Source organism: Cydia pomonella, chromosome 1 (assembly GCF_033807575.1).
Source record: "Cydia pomonella isolate Wapato2018A chromosome 1, ilCydPomo1, whole genome shotgun sequence".
NCBI classification, from domain to species: domain Eukaryota; kingdom Metazoa; phylum Arthropoda; class Insecta; order Lepidoptera; family Tortricidae; genus Cydia; species Cydia pomonella.
Window position 1 is genome coordinate 18359326 of NC_084703.1, and position 21914 is coordinate 18381239.

The 21914-nt window shown below is 34.9% G+C and overlaps 2 protein-coding genes across 4 annotated transcripts; one reads left to right on the forward strand and one right to left on the reverse strand.

The window, feature by feature from the left end:
• Positions 1 to 68: 68 nt before the first annotated feature.
• On the forward strand, positions 69 to 3459 carry LOC133517405 (uncharacterized). 3 transcript variants are annotated; one of them, XM_061850733.1, is made up of 4 exons: positions 69 to 123; positions 1001 to 1096; positions 2031 to 2096; positions 3191 to 3459. In XM_061850733.1, exons 2-4 carry the CDS (start codon positions 1035 to 1037, stop codon positions 3411 to 3413), a joined length of 351 nt encoding a protein of 116 aa, XP_061706717.1. In that variant the 5' UTR covers positions 69 to 123; positions 1001 to 1034; the 3' UTR covers positions 3414 to 3459. The 3 variants fall into 3 exon arrangements, with proteins under 3 accessions (XP_061706717.1, XP_061706707.1, XP_061706712.1); XM_061850723.1 differs by lacking the exon at positions 69 to 123 and adding an exon at positions 527 to 872; XM_061850728.1 differs by lacking the exon at positions 69 to 123 and having other exon boundaries at positions 527 to 1096.
• Positions 3460 to 12975: 9516 nt separating this feature from the next.
• LOC133517433 (dephospho-CoA kinase domain-containing protein) lies at positions 12976 to 21818 on the reverse strand. Its single transcript, XM_061850752.1, has 4 exons — positions 21545 to 21818; positions 21181 to 21472; positions 13421 to 13624; positions 12976 to 13227 (listed from the first exon to the last, which is right to left on the reverse strand). The coding sequence occupies exons 1-4, from the start codon at positions 21654 to 21656 to the stop codon at positions 13140 to 13142; spliced, it is 696 nt and encodes a 231-aa protein (XP_061706736.1). The 5' UTR covers positions 21657 to 21818; the 3' UTR covers positions 12976 to 13139.
• Positions 21819 to 21914: the final 96 nt, after the last annotated feature.

Below are 21914 nucleotides of genomic sequence, written 5' to 3' on the forward strand. Positions count from 1 at the left end.
TTTCGTTCTACCCCCCTAGTGGAAACTGTATTAACGTATGGCCTCTCCCTTCGTTCACTGTTTTTATAAGAAATAGAGCGGGATAGGAAAACGTTTTCAGAATAGGGCTAGTTTAGAATGTTAGTAAGTACATTGTATTATAACTACATGATAAAGTAGACTTAATATTATTTTTAATTTTATTTTATCTTACGATTTTACATTTATGGAACATCCTTCCATTGATGTGCTTCGATACATGATTTTAAGCCATATAGGTCTGTCATGTACGTAGGTACAGTCAGAATCACAAGTAAGTAGCGCATCAGACTACGCGTCAAAAGTAGGTATCTAATCTTCTCTTATAACTTAACAAAAAAGAGATAAGTATGGATCTGTATGAAGAACAATTTTACCGTGGCAGATACATTTGAACGCGAACTGTAGAGATATATCTCTATTATTTGAATTATGATACTTTTCGCGCATTGTTTCATACTGCCACAAATATTACTATCTAAAAGAAAATATAATAATATCGGAGTTCTGGGCTTTTCTTTTCCATATTTGGAATTCGGTTGGCAATGAACAGTCAGCATCAGTTTATTTTCGCCGTGTTAGAAAAGATCGGAGAGATAATAAGTAAGATTTTTTGATGTCAACTGTACTGCAACAACACACTTTAGAGACCGTTAAATTTTTAGACCCTATCTCTTTGCAATAGGTAACAATGCAGTACCTACAAAAGAAATAAGAAACAATAATTTTTTTTAACATAAACCTGTTTTATTGCAGTTATAAAATTCTTTACTGTATTGAAAAATTCAGTACTGTGAATTATTTATATTTAAAATGTTTTTCGTATTTTATATAATGGCATACTTTTTGCTTTTGTACGTTTTTTTTATTTTATTGTAAAGTATTGTTAATTTGTTATGTTATTTTATAATAGTACGTACTTCATCAACGTGTAGACGTTGATGGAGCAAGTACACTAAGCACATAACTTTTCATTTTATAGTACAACTGACGCTAAGCACAGCACCCGTAATAACATGGGTCCACCTTGTTACGGCCGCTCCGATTGTGTGAATCCTTTCACTGACAATGGTGAAAAGTAAGTACAAAAAAAGTTGGCCAAGTGCAAGTCGTACATGCGCTATACTATGTATGAGGGTACCATACTAATTATTTGTTTTTGAAGTGAAAACTTCTTTAGCTGCGCTGTGCACTTTTTGTAATGAGGAAAAAATGTTAAACTTGCGACAGGTCAGGTGACCGACACATTCGTCAGATTGAAAATTCGTAAGACGGACACATGTCCTGAGTGAAAAACTGTTTCAATGTCACTAAAGCCAGTAGACCGCCGGCGCGGCGGGATAAAAATCAATTATTAATTGAATTGAAGCGGTAGTGGCCGAGTGGATATGACGTCCGAGTTTCAATCCGGAGGTCGCGGGTTCAAATCCTGGCTCGTACCAATGGGTTTTTCGGTCCAATATCCGAACAATCTGACGGCTACATTTAACTTAATATTAATTCAAAATGTTTGCTAGGTAGGTAATTAAGTTTGTTGTGCCTCCTGTAAAATTTGGATAGGTTTAATTTCGAGGTTTGCGACTTTAGCCGACGTTATGTAAGTTTGGTGACAATGCAATGTTATGGACATTACGTGTTGCCTACGCATGCATCGTCGTGAATGACAAGATCTATAATTCGACGACCGGTTTGGCCTAGTGGGTAGTGACCCTGCCTACGAAGCTGATGGTCCCGGGTTCAAATCCTGGTAAGGGCATTTATTCGTGTGATGAGCATGGATATTTGTTCCCGAGTCATGGGTGTTTTCTATGTATTTAAGTATTTATAAATATTTATATATTATATATATCGTTGTCTAAGTACCCTCAACGCAATCCTTATTGAGCTTACTGTGGGACTTAGTCAATTTGTGTAGTAATGTCCTATAATATTTATTTATTATTTATTTATTTATAATATAATGTAATTATTAGTAGAAAATCGCAATAATATTTTTTTGTGTAACTTTTCAGTGTAACTGATGCCACAACTATAAACGCAACACCAAAACGCTACATAAAAATTAATGAATTTAAAAGGTAACAATGTTTGAGAGTTGCCTCCGTATCATCTTACCCCCTTATTCATAAAACTTTACGGGCCTGATGTAGTTAAATTATGTTTTATCCCTTTCTGACGAATACACAAGCCAAAATTACAGATAAAGACAAACGATTCATAGCTAAGTCAGGCCAGTAACGCATTTATCAATAATGCCATTAGTGTTTATCGTCATTGAGCTTGTAAATTCCGCTATGAGATCTTTCAAATCATTATTCTCGTAATGAATATTTAGATCGTAAGTTTTAACTTAAGATTAAGTTACATATATTGGATGCTATGCCCTTGCAGGGCACATGTCTGACCCATTATATAACTTGTTATTAAACATTTGTATTGTACAACACGGATGCAAATAAAAAACTTTGAACTGTGAACAAATTTGGAGAAAAGAATTTTTTTGTATAAGTTTCAGGTATTATTTCGGTTGTAAAAAAATCAAGCACATGTCGAAATTTAGAAGCGATATATATAATTTAAGACATTGACGGATGCATTTACTATAATACAATATTAAATTCTCTTTAATATAGTTAGTTTCATGGAAGTCCCACTATTAATTTGCAAAATACAAAGGTTTTTCGTCTTTGACCGGTATTATTATGACTGCGAGCATAGAGTTAAAAGTCCAAGACCGCGAGTGTAGATATAGAATATAGATAGATATGTATGTTTGTCAATTTATTGCACATAAACAGGTTAACATAAAACAAGAAATGTTATGTTCAAAGGCGAACGTATCCCTAAACGGGATTTCTTCCAGCTAACCTTTGATATATGTATAAGTAACTACTTAAATACATAGAAAACATCCACAACTCAGGAATCTCAGGATATAACATTTGTATTATCTTTTTTGTATGTTTATCAGTATCACAGTAGAGGCCGTTCATATATTAAATTTGGATTAATGCAGAGCTTTCGTCCTGACGCTAAAGGTGCTACTGTCAATGAAATGAAATGTTTTTAGTCTAATAATTATACTACTTAACTTATATTTCATGAACTGCATGAACTATAGGTATGTGCTTTTCGTTTTTAAGTCAGTTAATATAATAATTTCCATTTTTAGTCCAATTTTCGGCTCTTACAAGTATGACCCGTTGCTAGGGGATTTCGTATTACCGAATAACTCCGCAACACCCGGTGCCGCATACCTAGTAATGAGGGCTGCTGAAGATGAGTCCAATCTTACTAGCGAATACAAACTCACTACAATCGAAGAAAAACCTAAAAATCGTACAAAAGAAAGGAAGAATCGTAGAAGAAATTCAAATGCTTTATCACAATGGTAATAACAGACCATTTTATTGACCAAGTACATAAATCAATATAATTGTATTGCCTTGTTTTTTATTGTTACTTATACTTGTGGTTTCTGACCATAATAAGAGTAAATAAGATTTGATTACAAACTGAAATATATGTCATATATACCTACTTACTAAAGGACCAAATCCGCCAAGACTATACGGGCCATACTCAGTGTAGGGTTCCGTAGTTACCATTAATAAGCTAAACTATTTACTATTAGTAAGTATCATGTACATTATATTACAACCATAAGGGAGTACCTTCGCAGCGCTTTCTCTTTTTACTAAGAAGAGAAGACTTTTACAATAATTCAAAAACAATTGGACCGATTATGTTCGCTTTAGTCTTCATTGAAAGTACTTGTTAAGCTTTTGTTTTAAGATATTTTTTTCTTATTTTTCGGACCCATGGTTCAAAAGTTAGAATTGGGGCATGTTTTTATCTTTCGGAGCGCTTATTTCCGAAATTTTTTACTTTATAAAAAATGGTTGTTCGAGAAGCTTAGGGGCGATTCAGTAATCACGTCACGTCCTACTAAGAAAGGGGGTCTGTAAAATAAATAAATAAATATTTGGGGACAATCTTACACAGATCGACCTAGCCCCAAACTAAGCAAAGCTTGTACTATAGCCACGATATACCTATACATACCTATAAATACATACATAAAAAACACCCATGACTCTGGAGCAAATATCCTACGCTACCCCACGCCATTGGGTTATAGCGAAAAAAAAAATTCAAATTAAATCAGTTTGTATGACAGGAACCCTAAAAAAAAATCTACTTTTTATTTTACCGTTCTGTCACCATGTATGAAATGAAATGGATGAATGAATGAATGAAATATTTATTATGCATAGTTTTAGGTACAGTTTTTATGAATATATATATATACAAAGTATGTACATTGATGGTATCACTAAAACTACCTTACAGGCATGCATAATCTACAATTGACAGATACTTATTGAGCTACTTATGACTATGTCAAGCTGCCGAGCCAAAAGTGTTGAGCAAATTACAATATTACATATTATAGTAATATGTGAATTACGTTTACGTTATTGTGAGATGACATTACCTTATTACGCTGAAGCTAGAGAAAAAGTGAACCGAGGATTATATCGTATACGGTAACATACCACGGGCATCATCTTCCATCAGCAACGAGCGTTATTGTCTACAATGTGCATCCAATATGCAATAACCAGAGCAGTAGGTATCCTGTATAAGTGTGTCTGCAATCCTCTAATCGACAGAACATGGTTTTTTTTATCGCATTCAACTTAGAACTTAGAACACCTTTCTACTGGTATCAGAACAGCTGTTTACCGTTCATCATGACATCATGAGAACTGTGGATACAAGAACAACTGAAAGAACATACCTACACATCTCAAAAAAAGTAAGCCATTGGCATTGTTTGGACTCAATAAACATGTTGATCTATTCTGGTTGTTAATTATTTCACGTAGCTAACGTTTTTTAAGTAATTTTTTAACCTTTTTATCTACCGTGCTTATTTAATTTTTGAATAGTTCCATTCTTCCAGTATTATGTCTAAATACTTAACGTAAACATTGAAGAACTCCAGCATCCTTATTTTATTAATGTGCGTGTGACTAACGTTCACGTTCGTGTGTTCGTGTCACGTTCAACGAAGTGTTCCGATTAGACACGATCATGAATTTTATTAGGTTACCGAGAGTGGCTGCTGTACATTGCTGGCCCGATTAAGTTTGTTAGAAAATAACAATGAATTTATTTTTAATTAAGGGAAACCATTTGGACTTAATTACTGATTACTTAAACGGTCTATATTTTAATTTATTGCTCGTGTTATGGGAAACACCCTGTAGTCTAGAAATTCATTTATGCTATAAAAACATTTATCTACAAGCAATTTTTTTAAAGCTTTTTGAATTTGATGAATGGTAAATCTTTAATCTCATCTGGCGCTGTATTATAAATCTTTATGCACATAACAAATGCATTCTTTGCTACCAGCGACAGCTTTGTTGGAGGTATATATAGTTTGTTCCGATATTGTGGCCGCACAGGATTACGATACACTTCTTTGACTTGCTGGAAAAGGTGGCCATGTTGATACACAAATATGCAAGCGTTTAAAATATAAATAGATGGGAGAGATAAAATATGCTGATTTTTAAATAAGGTCTACATTAATCTAAGGTATTCAATCCAAAAACAGCTCTTATACATTTTTTTGCACGAGAAATGCATCATCAATGTCAGTAGATCTACCCCACATTATTATTCCATATTGAAGGATTGAATGGATATAACCGTAGTAGGAAGTAAGAGCCGCATCAATTGAGACTACTTGGCTTATTCTTCTTAAAGCATAGACAAAGCGGTTCATTCTGGAACACAGGTCTGTGATGTGTTCTTTCCAACTACAAAACCGGTCAAGAGTTACACCTAAAAATTTAAAACTTGTTACTTCATCAATTTTTTTACCATTATAAAAGATTTTATAGTGAAAATTTGTACTTAGCTTACTAATTGTTCCGCGGTTGTGTTGTGTACAATTGTAATCGTGGTGTGGGTAGTGTATAAGATACTTATGTATGGAATATTTTAAAATGTTGATGCCTGCATTGTGTTATTGTGCCTATCAAAATAAAATAAAATAAAATAAAATAAATAAATAACATCGAGATTTTGTGGTTTCCCCTTGTTAGTATAAAACTGCATTAACTTGGTTTTACCTAAATTAACCTTAAAGTTGTTACATTCCAACCACTTTATTGTTCTATTTAAGGTGTCATTATCATTAATCAATGCCTCGTAAGTGACTAAACTATCTGCTTTAATAACAATAGTTGATGTATGGTTATGTATCCATGCCAAATGGCAGTTATATAGCACTAACGATCACAGAGCAAGACCACGGACGGACGGACATGACGAAACTATAAGGGTAGTACCTACGGAAACCTAAAAAAGTCAGTGGCGGAAGCCGGATTCGAATCCGAATCAAAAACAGGGCTTGGTTACTTTTCCTTTAGTACATACATGAAATCTATTTCAGTTTATAATTTATATAGAGTAACTACTTAAAAAAAATATAAAAAAATAATTTGATGTGTTCCCAATCTTGTAAGATTGTATTACTTAATAAGTTAATACAATTCCGTTGTTTTAGGGGGTACCAGGATCCTGGCCTGGCCATACGAGTACCAGTGCAATAAGATTACAAATCCACTATTCAAATTTTACTTCTTTGTGCTACTAATCCCAGGTCTACCTTTCATACTACGGGATTACCACACTGAAGCGGATCCACACACGCCACTTCTGAGTGTGAGCGAGGCAGCACTATTCACGACCCGAATGCGATAAGAAGACCGCCTTAAGGCGATCCCACTGAAAGATAGCTTATTAAAATATTTAAAATTTTGTTAACTTAATCAAATCAGATATTTAGAGAGATCGTGCCATTCACGAATCTGCGTGTCAACGTGGATGATATGAAGTACATATAGTTGGCAAACGTGCGCCCGTGTGTGCGTGACGAACACTCGATGGTACGCAATCACCTACCATCGCATCGCCGATGGTAGTACACCAGAGAGGTAGTAAGTGCGTCGTCGACCTTTAAGTAACTTCTTTTCTTGACGGTTTGAATATTATAGGACATTATTACACAAATTGACCAAGTCCCAGAGTAAGGTCATGAAGGCTTGTGTTGTGGGGACTTAGACAACGATATATATATATAAATATTTATAAATACTTAAATACATAGAAAACACAGGAACAAATATCTGTGTTCATCACATAGATTTACCAGGATTTGAACCTGGGACCATCGGCTTCATAGGTAGGGTCACTACCCACTAGGCGAGACCGGTCGTCAAACCGGTCGGTATATTATATATCTACCAACAATATATACTTATGTAATTTTTTATTATATTTAATATCTGCCAATGCAGATAATACTACTGAAATAGAAAACCCACAATTAATATTACTCCGAGACAAATAAGAACAGAGTGCGGATTTGTCAGTTCTTGCTGGCTGACTTTAAGGGTCGGTTGCACCAAACCGTTTGTCACCGTTAGAGTTCGCTAAATTTTATTGTACAAGAATTTTCATAGTTCTCTGCTGAGTGATGTTGATCAGTCTGTTAAGTGTGGTTGGTGCAACTGACCCTTAGTGGCCCAGGATCCGTAAATTTTAACCATAGGGTATGTACAGTCGCCATCATATACATCGGAGCAGCCAAGGTGTTCAATGTTCTGGCCTTATATATCTAATAGCGACTGTGCCTTCGATCGGTAACGTGTCATGGAAACACAGAAGTGGTTTTCAAACTGTGATGTGTTTATTGTCAACATTATTGCTTACAACCGAATTGTGACATTATTATCTGTTACAACGTATTGAATTGTAAGCAGTATATAAATAATAAGAAGTGAGGTAGCTACTAAGAGCGTTGTCATAGAAAGTAAGTTTTTTAACAAAAAAGCCGCGTTTATGGTAGTTTTAACTCTACTTGTAAGGGACGCCATCAATTGTTAAACTAAAAAAATGAAATATTGCCTTAGTAATACTCACCCAAAGCGTCTTGGTACCTAAGTGCTGCCAGAGTATTGGCACCTACTTAAACAACGATATTTGTGATGTTTGACACCCATGCCGTCCAAGCCTTGAATACCTTTTATTAAAATCAAAGTTGTTGTTTAACCCCACGAGGTAATATTGATAAGTAGCATTGATCCCTGAGCAAGCAAAAGATTCCAAAATTAAATCACGAGCGGAGCAGATGGTTCCCAAAGTGGGCTCTTGAGCTTTGCGAGAGTTTCAAGGCATGAGGGTTAAATAAACATAGCTTCCGAGTGAAACACAAAATACCTATTTCATCACACTACAACTACTTAGTGACATTTAAACATTTGCCCCCCTATTGAATATAACTTTACAAGCCTCAATTAATTAATTTGTTTCATCCCTGTTTTACAAATACATAAGACAGATGAGGACAAACGATAATAAACTAATTGAGGCTAGTAGCGCGTTTATGAATAAGGCCATTACAGTTTTCGTTACGGCTATGGCTAGTAGCTACCTATCATAAGTTACTGTAAGTAAAGTCATTCAATAAGTGTCAGTGACAGTTTCGTTCTCGTAAACAATACATATAATTAAAAATGGCAGTTTTTCGCGACAACTTCCGTTTTTTTAATGTTTAAAGTAATTACTTATTTTTACAAGTAAAACGATATACCTCGTTGGGCAGTTGTGTGAAAACCAGGGTCGTGGATATGATAACGCTCTTACTAGCATGTAAAAAATTACACCGATAACATCGTACTTTTCTACTATAAATTCCATTATATGTACTTGTTAATATCCCTAAGTGACGAATCTAGTGATATCATAAATTCGGAATTAACGTCGACAGACACTGACAAGAATTCTATCGGGACTAGCGACACTTTTCATTTACACTAATATCTAACCACCACACCATAAGTAATAGAACTTTTTATTTAACTAGCACTTTCTCTGTGAAATCCCTTGGAATTGGACTAACACATGAACGCTTATTGGGAATGTGCACGACGACAGCGCCACACAGCGGTTGCAACGATGTATTTTGTCACAAAAAGAGAACTTCCATTTCAAGAGAAAACGTTTTCCACTTCTTCCTTGCGTTGTCCCGGCATTTTGCCACGGATCATGGGAGCCTGGGATCCGCTTGACAACTAATCTCTGAGCTTGAAAACGTTTTCCACTAACTAAATCTTAACAAATCACTTTGATTTTGATGTTGAATGCTTCAGCATAATATATTCTAGGTTTATAGGTTTCGCAATTTTTTTTTATTATGCAACTTTTGAAAAAAAAAAACCTAGTTTTTCATTGACTTAATAACATACAAAAAAATGGAATATGTTTAGAAGTGAAAAAACGTTTTCTCCTTTTGTATGGACGATCACGTAGCATACTTTCCACGTAAGGTAAGCGAGAAGTTAGTAAACATCGTAATCATTTCAATGAAAACTACTCAACGGATTTATATGCGGTTTTTACCAATACATTGATTTTTGAGGATAGTTAAGGCGTATAATTTGTTAAGGTATTGTGTGAATTGGTTGAAATATGACGATATTTGCTAATGACGTCTGGAAAAATCATGCTGGCTAAAAGTTTTAATCGAAAACGCTACCCAATCCGTTTGAGCTATAAAAACACAAGGTATGGTGAAATTATCTCCCTTTCATTGGTCTACCAAAAAATCCGCGATGGTATATGTCTATCTATGAAGGATAACTATCTATAAGGATAACAAAAAGATCACGTAATATGTGGTATTTGTAAAGCTATTTACACGGATACAGTCATATCAAATTAAATACGTTAGTTATACTAAACATTTCATACAGATATTGCCCTGGCACCATACAACTTAAATGAATATTTCAGGAGTAAACGTAAATTAAAGTTCCGATACGAGCCATAACTTGTACGAAATGCTAAAGACGCTAACACGTTAGTGCCAATTTTTACCACCTTATGCGCTGTGATGGCTTTTCTTACCCCCACTTCGCACGGCGCCAATCAAACTCGATGGGAAAAATACTATAAAAGCAATTTACAGTACATATGGTGCTACTTTACCGCACTAGTGCGAAAATTAGCATATTACGTTACTGTGTCGAACATTTAAAGGGCCCTATAAAATAAAAAAAAATACTGTAAATCGTTGTACGATACATGTGCGAATAGGTAATTCGCAACTCGTGTCGATTTAAAACACTCCCTTCGGTCGTGTTTTAATTTATCGCCACTCGTTTCGGATTTCCTGTTTTTCGCACTTGTATCGTAATGTACTATTACCGCACATATGGTGCTACTTTACCGCACTAGTGCGATAATAACACATGACGTGACTCCGTGACTCTCTAAAATTTAAAGGGTCATATATACTGTAAAACACTGTACAATACATGTGCGAATAGGTAATTCGCAAATCGTGTAGATCGTTACGAATTCCCTATTTTTCGCACTTGTATTGTAATGTACTAATTATGCCTTCCCATCTTCTCTGATGGAAAGCCACATTTTATCAAATTGCCGGTGCTAGCGATATTGCACCTCAACGGTCCCATTCTCTTGTAAGAAAAAATAAGACATGTTGCCCCCCCCCCCCCCCCCCCCGCAGGTAGAGTATACAGGACCAAATAGCTAGGGAATCCGTACACATTGAAGGAGGCAGTGAGCAACCTGGACACTTTGCTATGTTTCGTGGAGGAGCTGGGCTGGATAGAGTAGCGACACCTCGTTCCACGCAAAATAGACACAATAGATGTCGATTTGCGGAAAATGCCTAGCAAAACCAACTAACTAACCCCTCTCCCTCCCTAAATCGTCGTACATAATACATGAATGGCGCTATACATATACAATAATACAAATGGGTACCTTAAGAGGGAAGAGTATAGCATGTATTCGTCCATAGGTACAAAAAGAGAAAATTCTCCATGATTTTTAGTATGTTATTGACACAATGAAAAATGCTTTGGTTTCATTGCGCCTAAATATCATAATGCCATTGTATTTATATGTCCTAAATTTCATACTTAATCCCAAAATACCTAAATATCAAATTATTTCCTTCTTAATATGGCCGAATGTCATAATAACTTATTCATAACTTCCAAATCTAGCTAAATGTCAAAAAGTATATTTCATCAAATACCGAATATCCGATAGACTTCTTTTTTAAATATATTAAGTTGAATTCTGTCTAAATTGCATTTTATAACCTTTGTCGTATTTACAATATTTTTTTAAATTATCTGCCGGACCTAAAGATGGATAAAAAAACAGTCATGAATGTAGCTAAGTTGACATTTAGGTATTATGAAACCACGTTAATTTGAAGCTTATGCATTTTAGAAATTTGGTATTATGAGGAAAAACGTTAGGCATTCTGAACCCCTAGTGTAAATTTATTCGATAGCGAAACGTGAAGTACGCGTTTGCGTTAAGTCTCATTTTGTACGCGATTTACAAACAGCGCGCCAAGCGGGACGTTTTGTAAACTCAAATATATAATAATAATAATTCAGCCTATATACGTCCCACTGCTAGACACAGGCCTCCTCTCATGTGCGAGAGGGCTCGGGCTATAGTTCCCACGCTAGCCCAATGCGGATTGGGGACTTCACATACACCTTTGAATTTCTTCGCTGATGTATGCAGGTTTCCTCACGATGTTTTCCTTCACCGAATAGCTAGTGGTAAATATCAAATTATATTTCGTACATAAGTTCCGAAAAACTCATTGGTACGAGCCAGGATTTGAACCCGCGACCTCCGAATTGAGAGAAACCCTAAAACCCCATACAAAATGAGACTTAACGCAAACGCGTACGTCACGTTTCGCTATCGAATAAATTTACACTAGGGGTATCGAGATTCAGGCAGTTAGAAACTATTCCGTTTAGAAATCTAGTTATTTTGGTAAATGGGTAAAATTAAATTAAGATTAAATGATACCAAAGCTGAAAAACTAGGCTTTCCTTTTTTCAAACTATGCAAAACCATAACAATTTATTTTTTCTACAAAAAAGCGAAACTAATAAAGTTAGAATATATAATGCTGAAGCGATCGACATCAAAATCAAAGTTAAGATTTAGTTAGTGGAAACCGTTTTAACCCGAAATGGAATTTCATAGAAAATATACCGTTATTTCGCTAGGATTGCAAAACTATTCTTCCCTCTTACTGCTTAGGTACACTTTGTTAACACAAACACTTTCACCAACATATAACATTTTGGTAACGATTTATTAAGTGACCTAAGTTCCTAAATAGGTAGGTATAATAAATACAATGAATCAAGGCTAGGCTTAGGGGCAGAGTTTATCTGGGAAAGAGGAAATTCCTCTTAAACCGCACAGTATTATATTTATATTTCATCTCGCTTTGTGTGGTAGGGCACAGCCAGTGGATGTCATTCCAGATCTAGAGCAGAGCCCAACTGGGGAAGTACCTCCACCTTACAGAAAACCGCAGCCAAATAACACTAGACCCTACTCATAGTGTTGTGTTCCTGCCGGTAAGTAAGGTTGACAGAGCTCAACGAGGGGGGGGGGGGGGGGGGGGGGGGGGGGTAGGGTCGGCAACGCGCATGTAACTCCTCTGGAGTTGCAGGCGTACATAGGCTACGGAGACTGCTTACCATCGGGCGGGCCGTGTGCTTGTTTGCCACCGACGTAGTATTAAAAAAAAAAAAAAACAGTAATTTATTACGTAGACGTGAGTAAATATGTCAATGTCAAAACTGGTGGTAGCCTTACAGAGGGCCTACCGCAAACAATTCGAAATTTATCTTGGCTTGTTAAGTATTATTTTTTATGAGATGAAAAGTGGATGAAACCATTTGTCCGTAGATACATTTGACAATTAAATTATTAGCAAATAATTTAGTGACAATTAGTTGTTTTTTTTAGGTATGCAAAGGTCCTAACATTTAAATCAATCATTATCATAAAATATCAAGTAAGTATATTTTAATTTATTCATATTGTCACACAAATAGATAGTAGTTATTAGTTAAAGATTATCCATATTTGAAATATTGTACAATAACATACTGTATAATTGCAACAGAAAAAAAAAAAATGATACTTTTTCCTGTGTCAGTAAACTACAAATTTTGCTAGTTTGAGTTACTGATAACACCCATGAGATGTGCCATTCCAAAAATCAATGACATTAAAGTTATGAATATTATTGATCTAAAGTACCTGGAAAAAAGAGGCCAGTATAAAGAATAGATTATAGCATAGTATTATGTGATATTCTATGATTCATTATTCGATTGAAAAATTTACTAAATTGTGTTAAACATTTATGGATGCTTGCATAGCTTGTATGGATGGATGATGGTTAACATTGATTCTAAGATGTCAAAGTTATTATTGTTTTGTTTCTACTTACCAAGTAAACTTTGATCTTTTTAATGTCCGTATGATGCATTCCGTTTGATGTCTTGTGTTAGAAATTTCACCAGAGTTGTCAACAACAAAATGTGAGTTGGCCACTTTGTGCTCCAATGGCATTTGGCAGTCTATTCGTTTCTTGGCTACAACTAAAGAGAAGTCATTTCGTTTGCACAACCGCTTTAGTTGCTGATGGTCTTCACTGAAAGGAAATGGGAAACATCGTAAATACATATAATATTACTTTCTCATATGGGGCATTTCAGGCCAACCGGACAGCGAAATAAAAGTCAAGTCGTACAATTTGCTAATATTTGGATAGTTATACTACTTGATGTCCTGAATTAATGTATATTTTTATTTTATTTTTATTCGGCACCGGAGGACAAAATCGGAGGAGTGCATTTTTCAATAGCTAATGTTGCTATTATTTAATAAACTGAAAAATAAGTTGAATATTCATTATTATACAATATTAATTGCTCTTTCACGCAATTATAGTAATTATGTTTATTTTTTTACTATTTTCATACAAAAAACTGGAAATAAAAATTTCAAGTCGAATATATATAAAGTTCGGTATTTTTGAAAATTTTTTTACTTTAATGTGTAGCTTTAATGTGTGTGTTCATAAAAAATGCCTGGAAAGTTTGAGACTGGGATCTGCATTCGTTTTGGAGATACATGAACTAAAGTGCAAACATGCTGGTCTGAGTGTCCTACTGGCGATTCCTTATAGACCAGCGGTTGAACAAAAATGGGTTTCGATAATATTAAAGTTTTTTCTTTTTTGATATGTCATTGGGAGTATGTTAAATAATACTTTGGTAAAAAGTTAGAAATTTTAAGGTTGAGCTTTCGGTTATATTTAAATATTTTAATTTTTGCTAATAACTAAGTAAATATAGAATTAAAGTTACAGAAAACTTTAGCATATCGAATAACACTTCAATTTATGTACAATTTTCAGTTTTTAGAAATCTGGAACAGCTGCTTTCTGGTAAACGTAAAAACACGAGTTATTTTGTAAATATAGAATTAGAGTTGCTGATATTGCAAAATTACGATATTATCGATCAACTTAGTATTCTAGTAAGAAGTTAGACATGTAGACAATGTGCTTGTCTAGATATTGATTTCAGGTTAAGCAGTATAGCTAATATTGAATTAAAGTTTGTAGAGTTAATAATAATCGATCATCAACAATGATCTCAGTTACTAAACAAAAATTTAGAAATATAAAATCACGGCGACACTCATTACTGATATGTATGCATTCCTTGCTTATATAAATACGTTACGTTTCAAACGCGCGGCAAGTTTGCGCGCGCCGCGCGCTGTGGCAGGAGGCAGCGAACAACGGTAGTGGGGAGCGGGGTGCCCTTGACTGCGTCTACGGTCCATCAAAAAAATTCCTAAAGCGTGTTTTAAATTAATAGCAATAGAAAATTGTTATTTTGTTGTTACTATAATAGGTATTGCCCGCGGTTTCGTTCACGTAGAATTCGTTATCGCGTTACATGAATATTATTTATTTATTTAAACTATAATGCACAAACAAAAAAAACCACAAATACCAAACTTAATGCCAAAAGGCATTCTCTACCAGTCAACCATTGGGTCAAATAGAGACAAAAAAAACACATTCTCATACAGATGACCACCCTTCCTTGTACCATTTAAAAGCCAGTTGCAGCTTTTCTTTCTCGATTTTTTTCAGATGTTTGGACTTGGTATTTTCCTCGCGATAGTTATTTGTTTTAAGGGGAATGTTGTTGTTAACCGCTAATGCTAATATTGATAACCGATAGTTATATAGAGATACGTTATAAGGTATATGCACCCTCATGTTATTTATTTCTGATAAGAAATAAATGTAAGACAAAATTCACAGTGATACATTTCAAGTAGGTTGCCTTGTAAGATTGCGTACGGATAGTTTTTTTGTTTGTTATTTCATCGTATGATATATCAAATGAAAGCTTATTTGAAAGTTGCCGTATTAAAAAAGTTGGTCCAGTTAATGGTCGCCTAGATTAACCGATTTTTATATAAAATGTAGGCAACCATGGACTGGACCAACTTGTTAAAAAGGCAACCTAGTACAGTTAGTAATATAGTACCTGGGCGACCGAGCTTTGCTCGGTTATAACTATTTATTGTAATATGGTGGTGATAATCTACATAAACTTAAAAAGTAAAATGTGAACTGACAATTATTATTATTTACAATCGATTTATCTTATTACATAGGTCATTTTTTTTACTAAATTAAACTTGTGTAAAACAATAAAAATAAAAAAATTATATATAAACTTGAACATATAAAAAAAAACAAAAGTTAGTCACCGGGCGAGATTCGAACCCGTAACACTCGTTTAGCAGTCCGCGTCTAAACCCGCTGGACCAGACGGACAGTGGCCGGCAACACGAAATTAGTGACCATATTCTGCGTCGAAAGAAAAACGCATGAAAACTCGAAAACACGCGTTTTCCCAAACATAACACTAATCTAGATAGATTGTATACCCCCAAAAACCCCTATATACCAAATTTCAGCGAAATCGTTAGAGCCGTTTCCGAGATCACAGAAATATAATTATATATATATACAAGAATTGCTCGTTTAAAGGTATAAGATAAAATAACTTTTCTTTTGATATATCATGTGACGTTTTCGTTTACACACTAAAAGTAACAGTGGGCCGACGCCTTTGATGTTTGCGTAAATGCCGACACCGCTCAAGGTCTCCGTACCTACCTAGGGTTATCACAGACTTACACAACTGCCCAAAAGAGGATGGAAATGTTTTTAGTTTTCATGTTGTATGATGTATGTGTACTAATTTTACAAATGACGTCCATTTTGGAAATAAAGATGGCGGACGTCACTTTTTTGAAAAAGTCGTCATGGGTGTTGTTTTCTGGGTTTTTAGGGGTGTGGATTTCAAAAATGGCATCTATTTTGAAAATAAATATGGCGGACGCTACTTTTTGAAATGGGTGTCGATGTGTGTAGCCGTGATATCAACCACCTTTAATTCTAAAATGGTCTCTATTTTTGAAATCTGCACCAACAAGAACCGCCAAAATTGACGTCATTTTTGTAATTGGAACCCCGAGGAACCTCGGAGATGACACCCATATCGATTTTTAAGAAAAATTAATGTCCGCCATCTTGGATTTCAAAATAGACGTCATTTTCGTAATCGGAATCCCGAGGAACCTCGGATATGACACCCATATCGACTTTTAAGAAAAAATAATTTCCGCCATCTTGGATTTCAAAATGAACGTCATTTTCGTAATCGGATCCCCGAGGAACCTCGGAGATGACACCCGTATCGATTTTTAAGAAAAATTAATGTCCGCCATCTTGGATTTCAAAATGAACGTCATTTTCGTAATCGGAACCCCGAGGAACCTCGGAGTTGACACCCATATCGATTTTTAAGAAAAATTAATGTCCGCCATCTTGGATTTCAAAATAGACGTCATTTTCGTAATCGGAATCCCGAGGAACCTCGGATATGATACCCATATCGACTTAAGAAAAAATAATTTCCGCCATCTTGGATTTCAAAATGAACGTCATTTTCGTAATCGGATCCCCGAGGAACCTCGGAGATGACACCCATATCGATTTTTAAGAAAAAATAATGTTCGCCATCTTGGATTGCAAAATGGACGTCATTTTCGTAATCGGAACCTCGAAGAACCTCGGAGATGACACCCATACCGATTTTTAAGAAAAATGAATGTCCGCCATCTTGGGTTCCATAATGGATGTCATTTTCGTAATCGGCACCCTGAGGACTTTCAAAAATAATGAAAACATCAAATACTACATGATACATATACAAACAGAAGCAAGAAACAATTTCTTGCTTTTTAAAGTCTTAAACTACTCATAATTTCTTAAAATAAGTTATAAAACATGTCCGCCATTTTGAATTTGAAAATTCATATCATAATTATGATATATTTTTGTTTACACTGAGACAAATAATTAGCACATGTCGTATGAAATATTTTAATTGTGTTTTTTTTTATTTTTTTTTATACTACGTCGGTGGCAAACAAGCATACGGCCTGCCTGATGGTAAGCAGTATCCGTAGCCTATGTACGCCTGCAACTCCAGAGGAGTTACATGCGCGTTGCCGACCCTAACACCCTCCCTACCCTCGTTGAGCTCTGGCAACCTTACTCACCGGCAGGAACACAACACTATGAGTAGGGTCTAGTGTTATTTGGCTGCGATTTTCTGTAAGGTGGAGGTACTTCCCCAGTTGGGTTCTGCTCTAGATCTGGAATGACATCCGCTGTGCTGTGCCCTACCACACAGAGCCAGATGACATTTACAATGCCCATACCTCTCTTATAATGCCTGTGCTAAAAATGTGATTGCGAACTACCTGCAATAACTATACAGTACCTGGGCGACCGAGCTTTGCTCGGTTATAACTAACTATTTATTGTAATATGGTGGTGTATAGGTGATAATCTTAACTACATTCTTTTACTAAATTAAACTTGTCTAAAACAATAAAAATTAAAAAATTATATATAAAATTGAACATATAAAAAAAAAAGAAATGTTAGTCACCAGGCGAGATTCGAACCCGTAACACTCGTTTAGCAGTCCGCGTCTTAACCCGCTGGACCAGACGGACAGTGGCCGGCAACACGAAATTAGCGACCATATTCTGCGTCGAAAGAAAAACGCATGAAAACTCAAAAACACGCGTTTTCCCAAACATAAGACTAATCTAGATCGATTGTTTACCCCCAAAAACCCCCATATACCAAATTTCCCGAGATCCCGGAAATATAATTATATATACAAGAATTGCTCGTTTAAAGGTATAAGATAATTAGGCATTAAAACACTCGTGTGATCTTTTTAAGAAACTCACTTCGTTCGTTTCCTAAGCCCACACTCGTGTATTTTAATGCCTTTTATTATGTAACAGTAACATAAACTACTAATATATGTTGAAAGTAAGTACAGGCGGCTAACACAATGGTAACAAAAGACAAACGTTTTGAAAATGTAATTTTCATCATCGTCACTTGGCTGTACATTTGAGGGCCTATCGCGAACCACGTTCGACGTGTTACCTCTCTGTCGCACTTGTAAATTCGTACGTAAGTATGACAAGGAGGCAACACGTCGAACGTGGTTCGCGGTAAGCCCTCTGATGCCACCTCCATTAGTATTTTGTACGCCGGTATAGCCTTCGACTCAATGTATAATCTACACTTTTTATGGAAACGTAGTTCCTCCTTCCCGTAGAAATATTTAACTTTCCCATCACCAAGAAAGATTATTTGCTCGCAGTTATTAGCTGCTCAATTCCTCGTTTTTTCTCTGTTACTAAGTCAGTACAGTACATATATCAAACATTTTTCACTCATTTTGAAGTCATAATAACTTTTATTCTATAATTAAATTCATGTAATGTCCGCATCTAATTTATGTGCACGATAAACAAACAAATGAATGATTTGAAAGAAAAGACAAACAGCGCTTGCGAAGCTGAGCGGGGGCCGCGGGCGGGGCGAGGTATCTATCGCTCACTAGGTCGGCTACGATTAGGGTTGCCACCCGTACTTTTATAAAAAGTATTGTACTCTATTTTAGCTTTGTGTACTTTATATTTTACGAAGCACTAAAACTACGCCAAAATACTTTATTTACGACCTTTATTCATTAATTATATTTTTTTAAGCGAAACATGCAAATTTTGGAAATTTCATATCTATATTCACCAGGAAAATACATTTGACAATGTTCCTGAACGCAACCTTAAGAAACAATGCTTCCATTAAGCTTATCAGAAATGAACTACTAGTTTATTTAAATTTGTGCATGCCATGCTTAGAAGCTATAAACATATTTCAAGCTGATAAGAAACTGTTAGCCAGTGCGAATACAAACAAAAAATATGTATTTAAAAAAATACAATAAAATACTTTATTTTTATGCCGTGTACTTTTTATTTTTGTACCATCAGACGAGAAATACTTTATTTGGGGCGCAAAAAGGTGGCAACCCTAGCTACGATAGGCTCCCGCGCGCCGAGCCGACATGTTGACGGACCAGCGCGGCGTGGTTATGAATTTCGCGCCTTTTTAAGTTGATTTTACTATTACAATGCAAGCTACTAACAGATATTTCTTACTTTCCATAAAATGGCTGCATATATTATTTTATAGTAATAGACTTATCTCTACGGACTTTAATTCAATATTAGATCTTACAGGACAAAAAACGCATATTAATTGTAAAGCACATATCCTATTCTTCTAATTTTTTGCCTTGCCTATTAACTTAAGAATTTAGATATGATATTGTGGGTTTTTCAAACTTTAATTCAATATTGACAAAATAATAAGCTAATTTGAGTTTGACAAAATAGCACGTTGATTTTTTTTCTAAAAATTTGATAGCATAAAGCCTCATACATATTATAAAAGACGATGCTTAAATTTTGTACTTTAATTCAATATTCAAAATTCATCAATAAAAATACATAAATACCTTATTTATATCTAACGCTCGTTCTAAATTTTCTTCATATATTACAAATATGCTTAAAAATATGTCCCATACCAGATAAACATCACGTTTCACTCTTTAGAATTATCGAAACTTATAGGGCAAAAATCCGGTCCCACTATTGGTCTATTAGTAACACAGCCTAATAAAGGTTCTCACCTAGGAATGGCAAATTATAAGCTAGAAGCTCATATAACTACACCTTCATTACAGCGGTCTATAAGTTACATTAAAAGTCACAGAAAACCTGAAGCTATTAAAGGTTAAAGGTCACAAAATTTGGTTTATCACAAATATTAAGGTTTCCATAGCTCCAATGATGTTTACTTATACATGAAGATTGTAGAGCATAAAACTGATGACAAGTCATGTTCAAGACATTTTTTTCAGATCCTCAACCATTTGCAAGATAGATGGTGCAGATTGCGTAGCAGTCAGCCATACATTCCATAATGCCAGCTCACTGTGAATTTCACTTTTCATTCACAGTTAATAATAAGTTCTATAAAGTTATAAAATATTTTAGAAGCTATATACTGAATGGATCATAGGCAGATTTTATAAGAAAAGTTGTCCATTCTGTGGACAGTAGTTAACAGATTGTGTGAATTTCTGTTTTGATTTTGATGAAACTTTTCATGATCAATATTAAACTTATTTTTCAGTTTATTAAATAATAGCAACAACAGCTTTTGAAAAATGCACTCCTTAGATTATGTCCATTTTTTAAATGCTTCTAAACCAGAAAAGGTGCCGAATAAAAATCAAATAAAAATAAACATTAATTCAGGACATCAAGTAGTATAACTATTCCAAATATCAGCAAATTCTATGACCTGTCCTTTTTTTCGCTGCCCGCTTGGCGTGAAATGCCCAAAATGACACCATGTACTTCATATCAACCTGTAGGAAACAGGCATGTATTTTAGATAAGTAACTCTTTTGTTGTAAAGCAACAAGTCCATGAAAAGTTATTTATGTTGACTTACACATTTTACACAAGTTACACATTCTGTACAAATCTAAAACCTGTAGGTAAACCCTTTTCATTTCATTTTTATGTGTATACATACAAAAAAAGGAAAAATGTGGATACTTAGTAATAAATTTGTTAAATGTGGAAAAGCACATTAGATCAAGTGTCTAGTATATATCATGGATAAGACAGTGTAGGCACAATACAAACTACTCTTACCATACAACAGTAATGATTTTGTGCATAAAAGTTAACATTTTTCCAGTTTCAAACAGCAATGGAACTTCCATTACAATGTAATTGTGTCCTGAGAAGAAGTATGATATTGCCATCTTCATCATTGCACTTTGGATCCTTGGGTGTGTGATGGCATTTAGTTTACGTCTCTTTTCAATGTCATCAAATACAAGCTCTCCTAATTTTACTCTGTTCACTTTTCCATCAGCTAGTAACACTTCCTCGCCAAAATATTCCTTTAATTCCTTCCAAGCTTTTGTTCCTGGTTCTAGAACTACAAAATACACGTCAATGTTAAAACATCCTTAGTAAAATATTATATTTGCGGATATTATTTTAACTATACCTTTTCTGGCAATGTCATCGGCATCTATTACTGCTATACCATTTTCCCGAAATATTGAAAGCACTGTACTTTTCCCTGTTGCAAGCCCTCCAGTTAGACCCACAATAAACATTTTAAATAATTATATGAACCTCACTCAGTTACAAATGCTACAAACAATAATGTTAATAAGCAATGTTTGTGAGATAAACAAATTCAGACTTTGACGAACATTATTTCACTTGTCTTCAAGAAGAATACGAAAACAAATTATGCCTGCTATTCATTTAATATCATTATATTCCAAAAAGACATGAAAAAACCTTTGAAAGAATTTTCCTGCTTTGGCTTGACAATAATGACAATATTGACAATTCAAGACAATTGACTG